At 42.6% G+C, this 17,067-nt stretch overlaps 1 protein-coding gene across 12 annotated transcripts; it reads right to left on the reverse strand.

Annotated features, from left to right (window-relative positions):
- Nucleotides 1-1,231: 1,231 nt before the first annotated feature.
- Nucleotides 1,232-14,886, reverse strand: NIPA2 (NIPA magnesium transporter 2). 12 transcript variants are annotated; one of them, XM_087758554.1, is made up of 9 exons: nt 14,625-14,886; nt 7,961-8,106; nt 7,087-7,147; nt 6,768-6,820; nt 6,499-6,668; nt 4,732-4,788; nt 3,829-3,919; nt 3,106-3,266; nt 1,232-2,212 (listed from the first exon to the last, which is right to left on the reverse strand). In XM_087758554.1, the coding sequence occupies exons 5-9, from the start codon at nt 6,635-6,637 to the stop codon at nt 1,575-1,577; spliced, it is 1,086 nt and encodes a 361-aa protein (XP_087614680.1). In that variant the 5' UTR covers nt 6,638-6,668; nt 6,768-6,820; nt 7,087-7,147; nt 7,961-8,106; nt 14,625-14,886; the 3' UTR covers nt 1,232-1,574. The 12 variants fall into 12 exon arrangements, with proteins under 12 accessions (XP_087614680.1, XP_087614685.1, XP_087614681.1 ...); XM_087758559.1 differs by having other exon boundaries at nt 6,499-6,686; XM_087758555.1 differs by lacking the exon at nt 7,961-8,106.
- Between the last annotated feature and the right edge of the window lie 2,181 nt (nt 14,887-17,067).

Consider the following 17,067-nt stretch of genomic DNA (forward strand, 5'->3'; position numbering starts at 1 on the left):
TACTATTTTTTCATTTTCAGCAGGGTATTAGACTTCAAGTGAGTTAAAATCTCTTTACCTGGTATAACTGCTTCTCCTACCTAAACGAAAAAGTCAAGCAAGGTGCACAAAAGGCTTAACTTTTTCATTTTAAATTCTCTCTCATCAAAAACAGCGTCTCTGGAGGCCAAACCACAACGTAACAGACTCCACTGTACGAAAGGGGTTAGGCCGGCGCTTTGGTACTAAGCGTGGCCGCCAGGAGCTCAGCGGCTCCTCGGCAGCTGGACACCATCCCTGCCGCTCCCCGTTACCGCTCCCCGTTACCGCGCTCCGTAAGCGCGAGAGGGGCGTTTCCCTGATGGAGCGCTGCCGTAAAACTAGGCAGAAGTTCAAATCCCATTCTTCAACCCCCATTTATTGAACCTTTTTCTGGCTCGACACCTTGGCCCCTCCTGCACTATGCCGGCTACCAGCAGAAGGCTGCACGCTTCGTTTCACAGGTGGGAGCTGTTTGTTTGCCCTGGTAATGATCTTAAACTGTGCTCTTTTAACAGTGAACTTAATAACTGACACCTCACAGCAGCAACTCGTTGTCTCTGCCCCAAATAATTTCCAAGCTTCACATCTACAGTATAAATGTTGTTACAAAAATATCACTTTGTGAACTTAAAAAAACTACCGCCTACCTTCCCCACCCCTTTTGAGCAATGACATTATGTTCCTTTTTTTTTTTTTTAACCTTTTTTTCTTTTTTAAACTTAAAGAGTGTCACAGCCAGTAACTGCGTTACTGCAACCAAAACTGCAGTTCTCTGAGTTGAAGCTGTAACATCAAAACCAGAGCAGCCCTTCAGAGCCAGGGCAGTGCGGTCTAGCAGACCTCTGCCACAGAAGAGGGAGGAGCGTTTTTGGCTACTATTAACAACTGAAACCCTCCTTCCTGCATAAGCTGGCAGGGCAGGAGCTACGGCCTCACGGACCCAAGCAGAGCAGAAGCTCTTGCCTGGCTGCTGTCAGCCCGTTTCTCTGATTGGGTAAGGCCGGGGCTTTTTGATGTAAATCCTGCAGGTTTCGCACGCAGCTGTAGTTAAGCAGTATTTTCAAAGGATTGGTCTTGCTTGGTTGTAGCTTTCCCTTTCCTCTTTCACAAACTGGGACAAGAGTCCCTACTGCAGCTCCGGTTTTAGTATGTTTACAGTCACTCAGTGTTCCGACAGGGCACAAGTACAAAGGATTCAGGTTCGCTGCAATCTTTTTACCACCGATGCAGAAATAAAGCGATTTATTTTTGATAAAATTGTCATTAGTGCAATACATCTTAAAACAGAAGAATGAAATGAAAGTATTTACACATAACTTAAGCAACACAACCAACTGTGGTCTGAGGTCATTTTAGTATTTTTTAAAGTAAAAATAAGGCAAATTAAAAACCCCTTCAGTGTTCCTTCTCCAAACTAATTGAACTTAAAAAATAACGATTGTCTACACATACTGTTAAAAAGTACATGAGTTTCCAGACAAGCTCAGACATTTCACAGCAGAAAAAAAACTTCCAGAGTTACAGAATTGTTCTTAAGTAACATGTAGGTATTTTCAGAAGGCTGACAGACTTCCATTTCTCCTGGCTGAGAGGCTCTCAGTGGATTGTATTTCTCCTAGACAAGCAGAACTTTCTTCATCATGATTAAAGCAGTCGTACGTGCTCAGCAAGGTGCCGTTTGCTGCTCTATCGTCTTTCCGCAAAGAGAGGGGCAGATTTGCTAGGGTGAAATTAACATCTTTGAAGGCATGCAATAAAAAGATCCCCACAATAATAGTCAGGAAGCCACTGAAGGTGCCAATAATGTCATCAGCCGCCATGTGTTGCCATTCCTTGAAAAGGATGGCAGAACAGGTTAAAACGGATGTTGTAAAGATTACATAATATATCGGAGTCACTATCGAAGTGTTGAATATATCCAGAGCCCTGTTTAAGTAGTTGATCTGCGTGCTCACACAGACAATAAGGCTTAGCAGCAGAATCCAAAACAAGGGATGTTTCAGCACTGGTTTTCCTGCAAAAAATTCTTTTATAGTGATGCCCAGACCTTTTACACAGGAGACTGATAATGCTCCAATGACAGAGCAGATTGTTATGTACACGAGAATGTTGGTCTGTCCATGGCGAGGTCCCACCACAAATATTAGAATTAAAGACACAATGACAACAAGCGTTGCGAAGACCACAAAACCTGTGGTTGGGGGGAAAAAAAAAAAAAATCTTGTTACTTATGTATACTATCAAAAGCAGCTTAGAAATATTGAGAAACCACTCATTAACACTGCAATTGGCTCAGCTTAAACAGAAGCGTTCAGAATGTTTCTCATGACTCCTCCAACATCAAAGGTAGAAGGATGTTATAGTAAGCTAGCTAAAACAACAGGCATGTTGTATTACCTTTACCAGTCTATCAGCAAGATGACTACAGGATTCGATTACTAAGCTGCCTTACACAGACTCGCTGAGGTGTAGATGCCACTGGATACAGGCTTGTGTCTGAATGGTTTTTAGGGAGCCACGTTTTGGCAGGCTGCTACATCCATCGACAGATTTCCAATAATCGGGTCATGCCTTAAGATCAGCTTTTTTATTCTCTGTGCTGGCTATTTCCTTGTGTTTAAAATGGGCATGGTCTTTGCAGATACACTATTTTGCAGATGTGTATTTGTGAGTGCCTCATCTTCCATGTAAGCATAGCAGCCAGTCTCCAGGATTACACACTGCTCAGCAGACACGTGCCACAGCACCCACTTCTTCGTGTTAAGGACAGCTCACAGTTGAACTTAGAGACTGACACACTTCAATTAAAATTTACTGAAGTTGTGTTTATCCACCTGTGCTGCTGCATTTCTTTAAAGTGTCATCTCAGTGGTTCACATCAAGACACTTTGTTCAAGGCCAGACAAGTTCACTGGCATCATGCAAAGTTTTCTATGGAATTATGTCACAGAATTCAAATCTCTACTTCATTTTGACAACATGAAGCAGAAACAGGCCATCTACCTGGAACTTGAAAGCAGCAGTAATGAAACTACAATAAAGAAATGACAGGCTGCGTACATATCAAGCCAGCATTTTTCTTACCTGGATCACCTAGTTTGTGGGACATTTCATTCAAAGTTTCTACTTCCTCCTCTTGTGGAGCATGAATTACCATCACAGTTGATCCCAGTATACTTAGCAAACACCCTATTTTTCCATGTAGATTAAGTTTTTCATTTAAAAAGAAGGATGACAGAATGGCACTAGGAAGACAAAAAATGCACCACCAAACACGGAATTAGTAGTATCTCATTCATTTGCTCACCAGCTTACAGGTTGCTTTGCCTGTACAGGTCACTTGCAGCCACAATGTCCAGCTTAAAAATAGCTACGTAGTTGATTTTCTATCTCAAGATACTTGCTATGGACAGAACTGCCTGTTAATATTTGGCATCCCTCCCCAGAACCCCTTTTTTATGCTGCCTCCCAAAACCCTCTATCTAAGCACTTGTAAAATAATTTTTAAAAGACAGAAATCTTTACTTAAGAATGAAAATACTACTCTGTTGTATACAACGCATTTTTGAAATGCAGAAGATGATGGCTTTTCACAGATCAAGGTGTAGATGCATTGCTAGAACCCTTTTATAGCATAGTCACTTCGCATCTGGAGAAACTTAAGGTTACTCCTGATGTTTATAAGCACTCTTTATTTATTGTTAAGAACAAACCACGTTTATTACAGCATATTTCAGTGACATATTTCTAAACAAATATTTTACTTCTCTCTCTGAAATCACACTGCTTTCCGTTAGTGTTTCTTACCTTACAAGAACACTGAGAGCTCCCAAAGGAGTCACTAACGTAGCTGGTGCAAAAGCATAGGCAGCAAAGTTGGCTACTTCGCCAGCTCCCACTGCAGAGTAATAATAATAATAATAATAATAATAATAATAATAATAATAATAATAATAATAATAATAATAATAATTAAAAAAAAGTTAGGCTGTCTTACGCAACAAACCTGTGAATCAGTACAAGTGTTTTTGTAGACACAAACACGCAGTAAGGGAACAATGGAAAATGCTAATGATAGAGTTCAGCTAACAGTACTAGCAGAACACCCTCTCCCACCCCCCCGCTATTATATTTTAAAAACAGGCCGGGGGACTAAAACAGGTATGAAAATTAATTCAGCCAAATGAGAAGATGTTTTATTTTGGTGTCTGTGTTGTAGCTCCTCAGCCCACCAACCTGAGTCATGAACTTCTGCACGGAGAAATCTGCAATAGCAGGCTACAGGGCAATGCATACATTAAGCCAGTTACCTGAACACAGCCAGGAAGTGGAGAGTTTAAGCAATGCAAAAAAAAAAAAAAAAGTTCAGAAGACATCATTCCCAAATATGTTTCCCGCTGAAGAATCCTGTGTATCTAAGCACTTCTCTGCCAAGAAAAAAACCAGAATGCCTATGCTAGCGAAGAGATACAGGAAGACCAACGTCTGCCTAGTTCCACTGCCCAAAGAGGGCAGTTAAATTAATGAAAGAACTTCTGGTGTGGGAGGAGTTACATTAAAATCACTAGAGCTGCACTCATCAAATTCCCAGATAGCATTGCCATATGTTGTAGAATTCCCATCTCACTCCTTTTTTGTAACCACTGCTGACATCTGTGGTGTAGTTATTTACTTAAATTACATAATGCAGATTATATTTTTGATACTTACTTGAAAGAAGTCCAGCCCACCACAGCCACTCCTTAAGGTATGCATGACCGCCTTGACCTAAAATTGAAAGAATTGCTACTCCATTAAAAACATACATCAACAAACAGTAAGCCCCATCACTGATAACATCACCAAAATAATTTTGGCAGCCCATGTCCTTACAAACTTGGGCAATCTTTCTTTTGATACTTAGGCTTTATAGTTAGAGGGGTTGAAATAAAAATCTTCAAATTTCTGATGTGCATATGCCTCCTACAGCCTACTTTGAAAACTAGTTATTTTATTTCTTTTGTATTAGAAATGGCACTGATGACCATATCTGCATTACCCTGAAAAACAGTTCTTTCAACTCATTGTAATGACCTGAAAAGACAAGTTTTGTGTCTCTTATGAGAACGCTACTTTGTGGAAATTGTGTGTGGCTTACGTGGTTGATTACACGTGCAAACGTGAAACGCAGTCACACTTTCCAATTCCAAACCAGGGAGCATGAATTACGTATCTCCAGATCAATCATCTTCTAGAAGCAGAGATGACAGGTACTGAATTAAAAATATTTGGATTCAACCCTCTGAATCATCTGAGGATGCTGCAACCATCCTATCTAAATCTATCCTCTTCTGGTTTAAAATCATTGCCCCTTGTTCTGTCACTACAGGCCCTGGTAAAAAGTCTGTCTTTCTTTTAAGGCCCCTGTAAGCATTGCAAGGCCGCAATAAGGTCTCCCCGGAGCCTTCTCTTCTCCAGGCTGAACAACCCCAACTCTCTCAGCCTGTCCTCATAGGAGAGGTGATCCATCCCTCTCACCATTTTTATGGCCCTCCTCTGGACCCGCTCCAACAGGCCCATGTTTTTCCTGTGCTGAGGACCCCAGAGCTGGATGCAGCACTCCAGGGGGGGTCTCACCAGAGTGGAGTAGAGGGGCAGAATCACCTCCCTCGACCTGCTGGCCACGCTGCTTTTGATGTAGCCCAGGATATGGTTGGCCTTCTGGGCTGCAAGCGCACATTGCCAACTCATGTCCAGCTTTTCATCCACCAGTACCCCTAAGTCCTTCTCCACAGGGCTGCTCTCAAATCTGTTCATCCCCCAGTCTGTACTGATACAGGGGATTGCCCCAACCCAAGTGCAGGACCCTGCACTTGGCCTTGTTGAACTTCATGAGGTTCGCACAGGCCCATCCCTCAAGCCTGTCAAGGTCCCTCTAGATGGCAGCCCTTCCCTCTAGCGAATCAACTGCACCACTCAGCTTGGTGTCATCTGCAAACTTGCTGAGGGAGCACTCGATCCCACGGTCTATGTATGTCATTGGTGAAGATATTAAATAGCATTGGGTCCGGTATAAACCCTTGAGGGACACTATGAATAGTGTAATGAATTACACATGATCATTACATGTGATTTTTAGTTTTCTAAAACAATCTCCTAACACTCAAACGCATTTAGCATTCTCCTAAATTCACTCATTCAGGAGCATAGATGTAGTTAAGAGTGCTGGTTCCCAGTTCAATTTGCAAGTACAATTTGGATTTCACTGACATGTGAAGGAATTGTTCAACAAGTGTCCCTAGAGGGCATTACATGCAAATTCAATAGTATGTATCACACACGGAGTTAGGTGTATCTGACACCGGAGAAAAAACACAGCAGCTATATGTTTTGACTTTGTTACAGGTATATGAAACCTAAAACAAGATCCTAAGTTTAGTAATCTTCTGTTAAACAGCAAAACTTAAGTGTTAGCAAGTTTCTTCAACATGTATTTACCTGCTCGCATGGAGCCTTTCCTAGCTAACCGGAGAAGGCCTTTCTTCTTCAGGATGAAACTTCCTCCAATGAAAATGCTGGAGCTCATAGCCAACACCAGACCAATACAGAAGTCATATCTTCCACGAGTTTGGCTCATCTCGTAAACTACTAAAGACTGTCACATCGACCTATGAACAGCAGAACTTCTGTTACTCAACACAAGATGATGCAACACTGAAACCTGAGCAAAATAAACACATCAGAATTAAATTGGTGGAAATACATACTGTATAGGAAAATCCCCAACAGCTCATGCGACTGGTTCTCCTGTGAACGGTCTCTGCCATGAGTGTTTAAAAAAAAAAAAAGGCAATCTTTGAAGCATGTGTAAATTTGAACCATGGATGAGTGACTAACAAATCTGAACAGACAGAAGGAAGGGCTTCTGACCTGGCATATAAAAACTGAAACCCAAACAAATAAAAGTTCTTTGAAAAAAGTTAAGGAAAACTTAAAGACGTGCGATTTATTTTTCTTTTCATTAAGTACACAGATCTATGTCTGGCGCACCATGTAACTGACAATACTGATCAAACAATTACTTACATTGAAATCAGTTTGTAAGAGAGCTTGAGAACGGCCACAGCATTTCTTCCATATAAACTCACTAGGAAAAATGAAAGAGAAGACTGGAATGGGTGTTTAATCATACAGTAATTTCCCTAACACAAACAAGCTTGAGATGTATGCACATGCACTCGTCCTCTAACGAACAGGGGAATCTGGAACAAGAAATAAGGCATCTGTTTGTTGATGTATTTTACAAAGTTTCCCATACCTATATGAAGCATCTTTTCAGCTTAGCTACAGCAACTAGTAAGAGTTTACAGTTCAAAAGCTTTCACCTAGCCTGCTAAGACTCCAAATTGAGTTAGGTAAGACTTTCAACAACAGCTTAGCAGAAGATAGCAATTTTTAGGCTAGAAATCAAGATTTTAGATATTCAACCTCCAGCTTAACAAGAAAACTTATTTCAATGCATCTTTTCTCCTGTTACAAGCTACAATGAGGATATCCTGGATTCCATCGAACACACAAGATTTTGAATGTAAGGTATCTCTATAAATAACTTTTACACTGAAGAAAAAAAAGCTCCAAGTACTTTTAGGGTGATTAACCTCTCTATAGTATGAAGAGAAATGAGAACTACTTTTAGGCTTTGATTTCAAGACAACTGATAATTATGACAGCGTAGAGAACTGTTCTAAAGGAAGAAAACACCTATAGATAAAACAATTTTTATTTCCTAGGAACACCAATCACAGATGTGCCAAGACTAGCATTTAGTTCCCTACGCAATTATTTTCCAGATACTCAGAGGCATGGCACATGACATAAGTCACATTAATAAGCTTTTGATTTAAAAGTAAAAGAGGGGAAAGAAGAGGATAGAATAAAACGTTTCCATTTCAGTGCTTACTAGAATCTGAATTCCACAGCTTTAATGTTGAGATACAGCAGCAGCTTCCTCAAGCAGGAGTACAATGCTGGTGTCAAGGCATTGCAAAATCAAGCACCCTCTTTCATGCCCAGGCAGAGACGGATGCGCCCACTGGGAGTCCAGGCCTAGATAAAATCATATTCCAGTCTGCCGTGCCAGTTCACAGGTCCGGTTCCTGCACCTGTTTCTTCAAAACCTGTTTTCTTCCAAAACTACCTTTCCCTGTACGTTCTTGCTGCCGACTTTGATTAATTTGCTACACACCTAGGAAAAACCTAGCAGAGAGCTACAGGTAGGTTAACATTAAAACCGAACACAGATCCACTTACTTGCATCCAGTTAGGCTGTGAAAAAGTACAGGAAAACAGTCCCATTTAATAAGCGCTCAACATGGCACTATTCAAAATGCTGCAAGATCCACAGTTCAAAATTCTCAAATCCTCTTCCCTTAATCCTTGCATAGTAATTTTTAATATCTTATTTTGTAGGAAAAATGTAAGTAAATGAACTGCAAGGGTCTTCTTTCATTTTCTAGCAACTTTAAAAAAAATAAACTTAAGTAGACTCTTGCATGATACAAAATCACCTATCAATCAAACAAGACCCCAAAAGACAAATCATTAGTGTGGGATACAGACCAGAACAAGCCACCTCACTAACTGCGTCACATATTTCTCTGGTTCTGAATTCAAAGCAAGACTTTCGGTCCCCTGAAGAATGAAGGCATCAAGATACCTTTGTGACTGTTCTCTCTACCATCTTTTCTAGCAGTCATAAGTCACACTGTTCAGGTAATCAAGCTAAGAGTGTTCTTCTAGCTCCAGCTGGTGTAAAATCTGATAGCATCACCTGGGGGAGGGAGACTTCTTTCGCTGAGCTTTTCTACTCTACCAGTGTTTTCAACGGTTGCTACTCTAGTTATATTACTAATGGGAGTATTTTTACTAGTGTAGCTTTTTACTAAAACAGAACTCACCATACTGGCAAAAACACTTTTTCTCCCTGGCTTGCGCAGCTTCATCTACATGAAAACATTTCTGACAGGGGTGAAGAGCATCAGGTAGTCTCATCCTGACATCTTCCACCCACTGCATTTCAGAGACAAGGGAAGAAGTACAGGCTGCTTTTCTCTGGAGTAGAGGAAGAATTTGATTGCAGAAGAATGAGGAAAATTTGCGAGCTCACAGGTAATTTTCCGAATTTAGACTTAAACACACCCTAAGGATGCTACACTTCAAAACTAGTAGTTCTACTCTCCCCCATGTCTCAAATACATTAAAGAGTTTTTGATACCCTGTCAACCACTTTGTTAATCTTGTAAACGACTCAAATCTTAACCACTTCTTTACATAAATTACTACTAGCTCTTCTTGCTAAGTTTATTTGACCTCAGTCCCATTTCTTCTGGGGCTGGACTGCCATACTTCCCCCTAAGGTTTATACAGATGTCTACAGGTGCTGACCATTTCTGCCCCACAGTCACGGTGAACCCAGCTTCTCTCTGAAGCGATTTGGTTCACCCTGCGCATAGCGCAGATGTAATTTGCATGTGTAGAACCGACACGTATAGCTGCAAAGTCAAAGCAATAATAGGCACGGGAAGTTTTACACTTCAGGAAATCAGTGGCTTAATTCTAACCCCAAGACTTAGTAGAAGAGAAACTAACGCGTCCTCATAAATGCCATCGAGAAAAATTATTATCTTTGAAAACAAGAAAAAAAATGCCACAAAACGAGCAGTTTCTGGAATAAACACTCCTCTCACGTTTCAGCTTTGGGACATGCCAAAGCTGTCCTATTCCAGCAGCCAGGGCCACTACTGAGTTATGAACAGGAGAGATGCCAGAAAATGTAGGAGTTAAACAAAGCTAGCAGTGGTTTTAGTTGGATTTGGTGTAGTTCTGCAAAGGTTCTTTAATCAAGTTCACAGCTGATTTTAACACATAGAATATTTCACCTATCCAAGACTAGCAGGTTCATGGAGCTCTGATTTCAGAGACAGAATGAGGGGATGAGACTTTCCTATCCACAGAAGCTACAACATTTACAATGCCTCGAAGAACCACTCATTTATGAAGTGCCTGTGGAACATCTAGTATCATGAGTCATAACTCTCAGTGTGCAACAGTACAATGACAGACAAGACAGGGAACGTGTGCTGAATTTGAAGGTTATCAGGCAGGGAGAGATGGAGAAAAAGCTTTCTGAAAAAAACGGCAGGACATAAGCAAGTCCAGATTAGCCAAAAAGTTTGTTTGCTTATTTTCAAGATGTAACCAAGAAGTATCACCAATGCTGACAAGATACAGGCTCTCTGGTCTAAAACACAAGGTAACAGTTCTTCGTCTCTCTGCTCAAAAGTCCTTTTCTCCCAAAAGCAGCACTCAAAAGATGTTATATATTTATTGTAACAAGTAACCTCTCTAAATATTCAGAAACACTAAAAGTGGTGTCATGAGATGAAATAATATTTGACATTTAAAAGCAGATAAGCGTAAGCAAGCATGAGGGAGTTCTCAGCCAAAGAAAATTAGTATCACTTCCACAAGCTGTATGTTGTATGGAAGCAATAATTATAGTTGGTAAAAGTAAACATGGTGGATCGTTCCAGCGTTGCCTGCTTGGCCACCAGCCCTCAAGAGTTCAGTAGACAGTCTTTTCTCCTAGAAGTAATCTAAATATATGCCGAAAAATGTAAATGCTAGAATTCACAATTTTCTTGTCTAAAACCTGATCTTCTTAACTGGGAACAGAATCATGTCACTAAGCTAAAAAGGACCTTAACAGGCCATTTACTTCAACCCTTTGCCACGTACAGCATCATTCACTGCTGCTCCTCATTACAGGTAACTCAGCCAAGTTTCTCCCAGGAAATATGAAGGAAACTTCACAAACACCGCAGCCATGCTTTGATGCTGTTAGGAACTCTCATTATCTAATGATCTTCATCTAGATCTTCACTTTGACTACCAAAGCCCGTTATGTTTGTCCACTCTGGACTTGGAAAAGATACAACTCCCTTTATCTTTGCACCCACATCTTAACATTACTCTGCAAGTTAGGTGCTTGGTGCTTCCTGCAGTGCCAGCCTCTAGGTCCTTTCTTTTTTTTTTTTTTTTAATGAAGTGCAACTCCTAAAGCTGCATACAGTATTTTAGCTGAATTATTATTACTTCCGCAGTACAGTGGAAGACTATACTTCTCTTCATACAACCCAAAACGGGTGACTTCCTTAGCCCTTCATGAGCAGTCATCTACTGTTGACTCACCTTCAACCTCCCTATTAGTATAACCTCTAAATTCTTTTCTACAGAACTACTGTTCTCTAAACTGTATTTGTAAAGAAAGTTATTCCTGCCTGGGTGTAATAACTTTCATTTACTCCTATAAAAAGCATCTCTTGTTTTCAGAAATGTTTCCTGAAAATATTCATCTGAGTTTACACACTGGCAACTCTTCCCTGCTCAATGCCATTAATTATTTCTTTGTCCTTTCAGCCAGATCACTAATACTAAACAGCACAAGACTCAGACATGACTCACACAGAAGGAGTTTTAAACAAAGCTCTGTTTTGACAAGACATTAGTAATAGTTACTCCAGGTACAGGCATTCAGTATCTTTTGAACTGTTCCATGTTTTCAATTCTGCTTATTTACAAGAGCTCCATGAGAAGTTTTAAGTTTCTAACATTGAAATAGAGCACCTATTTAATGCCCTCCTAGCCATAAAGCTTTCCATGGAAGAAAAAGGGGTTGAATCAACACGTTGCTTTTAACAAATACACATCGACTATTATACGTTCCCTTCTTCCTTCCCACAGGCACAAAATGACAGGAAACAGGAACACTCCCTAACAGAAAAAATCCAAATGTTCAGTGATGAGCCTTTCAAAGGCTCATTATACATACCAATTTTGTTCCAAAATCCAGAGGCATTCACTTCTTAAATATTTCAATGTTAGGCTTCCAATATATAAGTAAAAATAACATTAATTGGCATTATAAGAATTCAACTAGGAAAATTATGTCCGTCATTTCAAGTTAATTTCATTTTAATGCATGACACACAAGACTGTACATTGTCTCATCTATGCTTTAAAAAGGGACAGTTTTTTTTGTTTTAAAAACACTTGAATACCAAAGTAGTGTGAATTTGATCTCCTTAGGTATGTCTCACCTGAAGCGTTACAGTTATTTCATCCCTTTGCTTTTTACCTCACTAATCAAAGAAACTAACTTGGGATCTAAGCTATTCTTTAGATGGTAACATGCTAAAGTTGAACTGAAATCCTATCCTAGTCCTTTCAGTTTTGTTCTGTAACTTAGGTGCTAAGGCACTTTTATTACAAATACTAATATAAAGTTATAATTATTGACTCTGGTATGGTGAGTTTTCAGAGGATGTTTATATACAGAACTCTGGGGCAGCGGGGAGTATGAACACAGAAATATTCTCAGTAAGATTACTAAAATCCCCAAAATATACCTAACTCTTTAATCCAAGTCTTCCTCAGTTATGTTCCGTCCACTCATGAACATATCATTTAAACACAGGTATAGGAGACAACATTGAAAGGACAGATATAGCATTAAGATAAAAGAGCTGCTGGTTTGAAACTCAGTCATGTGCACCTTTGAAAGGCCAAGATGCACATGTACAGTACCCACAGATTCTGTATACATTATTTAGGAAAGAGTACCTTCAATTTTGCACCGTAAATCTACCCAATACAGATATAGTTTTCCAGCTTTGTCAAAGTTAAATGAGTATGCAAACTTATACACATAATTATTTACATATTACATAGGCAAGGTAAAAAAAAAATAATTTGTTTACAAAGAGAATGTTATATATATGCATATATAAAATATAATGTTAGAGGCACTAGCACAAGTAGTCAGAAAGCAAAACGTACATTAACAGTTCTAAAGTTGCCTATTTTAAAAGTTTTAGTTAAACTGTGGGGAAACTCATCCTTTATAGCAGATTTCCATTAATAAAGAGAAAGCAACAAGCATTCCATTTTAAGACACTGGGAGAAAACAAGAAAACTGCCACAATAAAAATTTTTCTACTTCTTATTCTTTGTATTTGCTATTTGTAGTTATTCTCTTCTGTAAAAAGAATGACCTTCAATTAAAGCATTTTCACATAAAACTAAAAAGTATTTTCACTAAAACAGAGTGCTATTCGTTGACTGAACGCAAACTACAGCCGGTGCTTTATTGCTGATACTGTATCGACTGTATTTCCTGTAAGTCTATCAAAATAGACTCAAGCTAAGAGTAGATGACATGACTTGCGTCATCTTTGCTGTACCTTGTAGACTAGCTCCACTCTCGGTAAGACGAGTTACCAGCACAGGTTCACTGAAGTTCTACCTACCTTTAGTATTTAAGATGGGCAGTTTCAAATTTAAGGTAACTCGGTAAGTTAAAGCTGAATCTAGACATTAGTCACTGTTATTCCTTTGACATGACTGATAATCTGTTATAACCTGCTTTGTAGTTGCCACGGTTTTATCCTGAGAATTAATAACTTTAATGAAAGCAGAACTGGTGTGGCACTGAATTCCAAACGCAATGATACTGATGAAACCTTACACAATAATTTCCTATCCATGAACTTGTTACCTTTCAGGGGAAAAAAACCTAATTGTATGCAATGAGGCACATCAAAAGCATTCAGAAAGAGCCGTGATGCCTTATGTTTATTACGTTTTAATTAAAAATAACGTTAAAAGATATTGTCGTAAAATAGAGAAAGTTGACTGCTTGAAAATCAGAAAAAAAATCGGGGACTAAAGAGTCAGACCCAGCCTGCATCTTCACAGTATAAGAACGAACACAAATCATCCTTCTGAACTAGAGCGCAAAGCTCAAATTGTTTTTTTCCACCTCCAACTAAAGCACTGCCAGGGCTCTGAAGTTCTGCTGAAGCTGATATGAAACCAAGCTGCGCAACCCTCAAGCTAAACTCAGTCCTGAGCCAAACCGAAGACAAACTGGTTTAGCTCCCCGATTAACAACACGCGCACTCCATTAAGAAGTACCGCAGCCCTGGCGGAACCGGCATACCCTAACTTGCCAGTTCTGGCCGGCTAGCGAGCCTAGCAAACAGCCAGATTTATTTTCTTTAATGCTGGCCTTCCGAGCCCAAACCACAGCACGTTTCCCACTAGTGAGAAACCAAGCCGGCGAAGGGCTCCTCGGGCTTCTGCAGCCCGGTTCAGCGCCCGGGGCCGTGGCAGCCGCGCAACCCCCGCCACCCGCCCGCAGGCAGCGCGGCTCGCCCCGGCCGGCTCGCTCGCTCCTCACCCGCGGCGCCTCCGCACAGCGCCCAAGGACCTTGCGCGGCTCAGGGCGAGGGAGCCGAGGCGGGGAGGGAGGCTGCCCGGCACCGGCGCTCCCGAGGCGGCATCAGGAAGGCGGGCAGCACCCGGAACAGCCGGGGCCCCTGGGCGGCGGGGCCGGCCCGGAGCCCGGAGGCGCCCGCAGGCCCCGCCCCGCCCCGCGCGCCCCCAACCGCCGCCTCCCCTCCTCACCCCGCCCTCCGAGGGGCCGGCCGGGCCCGCCGCCCCCGCCCCCGCCCCTCAGCCAGCCCGCGGCCAGCCGGGCCCCCCGCCCGCCCCTTCCCGCTCACCTGCGGTCACCGCCCCTCACATCCCGGCCGGGAGCGGCCCCGCGGCCGCCACCGCCCGCGGACAAAGAGGAGGAGAGGGGGGAGGGGGAGGCCGGAGCTGGCGGTGGGAGGGGCCGGTGCCCGCGCGCTCCACCGCCATGAGGGGAAGGGGAAGGGGGGGACGGGACCGGCAGCGGGGCGCGGCGGGCAGCGGCGGCGGGAGGCGAGGGCAGGCGGCGCCCCGGGCCCGGCCGCTGATTCCGGCAGTGCCCGCCGGAAGGGGCGCGGCCCGGCCCAGAGCGAGGCGGTGGCGGGCGCCCCGCCCACCTCGGGTCACGTGCCCCCCCATGGCCCCGCCCTCTCCTTTCCTGGGGGCGCGCGGGCGTCGTCGTCGCCGCCGTTACCGGCAGCTGCCCGCCCGCGGCGCCTCCCGGCGGGCCTCCCGTCAGCGGTGGGGCGGCAGCCCGGGGCACGGCGGGCCAGCGCCCCCCCCGGGACGCGGGAAGAGCTCGTCGTGGAAACGGCTCTGCCTGTCCCGGCGTCGGGTTTTAAAATGCCCTGTAACGGACGGCGGCCGGGGCCTCACAGCGACGCTGCTTGCCTGCAGCGGAGCCTCGTTCATGCCCGCGTCTTCCCCCAGGCACTCCTGCCAAAATCCACGTCACCCAGTTTTCACACTCTCACAGCAAAGAGCTGCTTACACTTGCAAACCATAAGCAGTAAGGGAAAGAGGCATTTTGCGGGGGGGGGGGGGGGGGGCGGGACGGACATGGCATGGTTTATTAATGTACTTAGTTCAGGTCCCACGCTCTTACTGCATGCTTCACAACCAAAACCGCTGTGATCTCACATGAAGTAGAATTGATACATATGGTTAAACAAATATTTCTCCTCAGCTTATAGCAAAGAGTCTTTGAGGCGATCGTAACAAGCTTCAGACTCGGAGGGCTCTTCAGCGTCTTCAAAACCACGTACACAGGCTTTACAAAGCTGCCTTGTAGCACAGGTCTAGATCACCACCACGGCCAAAATACGCCTGATCGCTCCACAAGGAGGATGCAACTCTACCTTCTGAAATAGGACGGGAACTGTTTTGTCACGTCCCTTAGTGACAACGTTTTCTTCTTCTTTATCCTTCCTTCCCTGGGATTTGTGTTGACATTATCATAGTCTGCACAAGCTGCTGCTTGATTTTTGCTAGGCTTGGAAACAAAACCGGAGAAGCAATCTTGGCTTTCCCTCACAGGATGTCCATAACAAAGCTATTCCTCATCACGGTACCTGCTGTGTTCTTTCTCATTAAAAATGGTCCCTCGCTCTGTCACAAAAATAAAATTTCGACACCACTCAAAGCAAATGGATACATTTTAGGCCTGTTTTATTCCCTAAAGCAATATTTCATTCCCCAATTTAAAACTAGCCTAGTATTCGTGACATGAACTTTGCACCTGTGAAGTAATTTTTTATGTATATAATTTTTAATATATAAAACCCATTAAGCAATATGCAGTTATTACCTACGTAATGACACAGTAGGAGGCTGGCTTTTCTGTGTTTTGCAAGATACCAAAACTGTGAAGTCTTTGAAAAACTTCAACAGCTAGTGAAAAGGATTCCTCAAATGGATTAAAACAAATTAGCAACTGTACCACCCAAAACAGTACTGTATAAATGGGACCATGTAAGTACCGATATCCAAGACAGTTTAAAGGAGCTAAAGAAATTAACGTGCCCGTGATCAGGCCAAATTTTGGAAACACGTACACATATGTATTCCCAAATTAAACAGTAACGATGTCTGAAGCAAGTGAATTTAGTTTTCTCCTTCCACTTTCCTCCGCTTCTACTCTCCTCTCTTGAAAACCACCTCTCAACCAACCTAAAACAATACTGAAGAGAATAAACACCTGAAAATATTAACTGGACTCCTTTAAGTCTTGCAGACTCTTTGAGGGACTTCAGTCATTATCTGTTAATCCTCATGTTTCTTCAGCTGCTAGTTGTGCTTAACATGCTGTCATCTGTTCACACAAAATGTGAATTTTTTTAAGTGCTCTCAATTTGGCACAAATCATTAAATCTTTACTTCAAAGCATCTCTGAATAACTTACAACAGCATGGCATGCTTGCAAGAGTATCTGGAAAAACTCCAAATATCAGAACGGTGGTAACCTGCCTAACCCGATCCATTCTTGTAGAGTAACTCAGCGGCACAATCCACCTTTGTGCTCAACGGATTTCACAAGAGAGGTCAGCTAGCGCAGGTACTTTTGCAAGGCCATGGACGGGATTTTTCAGGGCACAGCACCTACTATGTGTATGGACAACTCATAAGATTGGAAAAGGACAAAGAACAGAAATGCCACCTACATAGCCTCGGGAAACATTACTGGGTTAGCAGGTAGTCTAGCTGGTGTCGCACACCGACTGATCCTTGTGCGCTGATTTCCAACTGCATCCACGC

The sequence above is a fragment of the Nipponia nippon genome, unplaced genomic scaffold (assembly GCF_047370975.1).
Source record: "Nipponia nippon isolate SJK-2023a ecotype South Korea unplaced genomic scaffold, ASM4737097v1 scaffold_2, whole genome shotgun sequence".
Lineage (NCBI taxonomy): Eukaryota > Metazoa > Chordata > Aves > Pelecaniformes > Threskiornithidae > Nipponia > Nipponia nippon.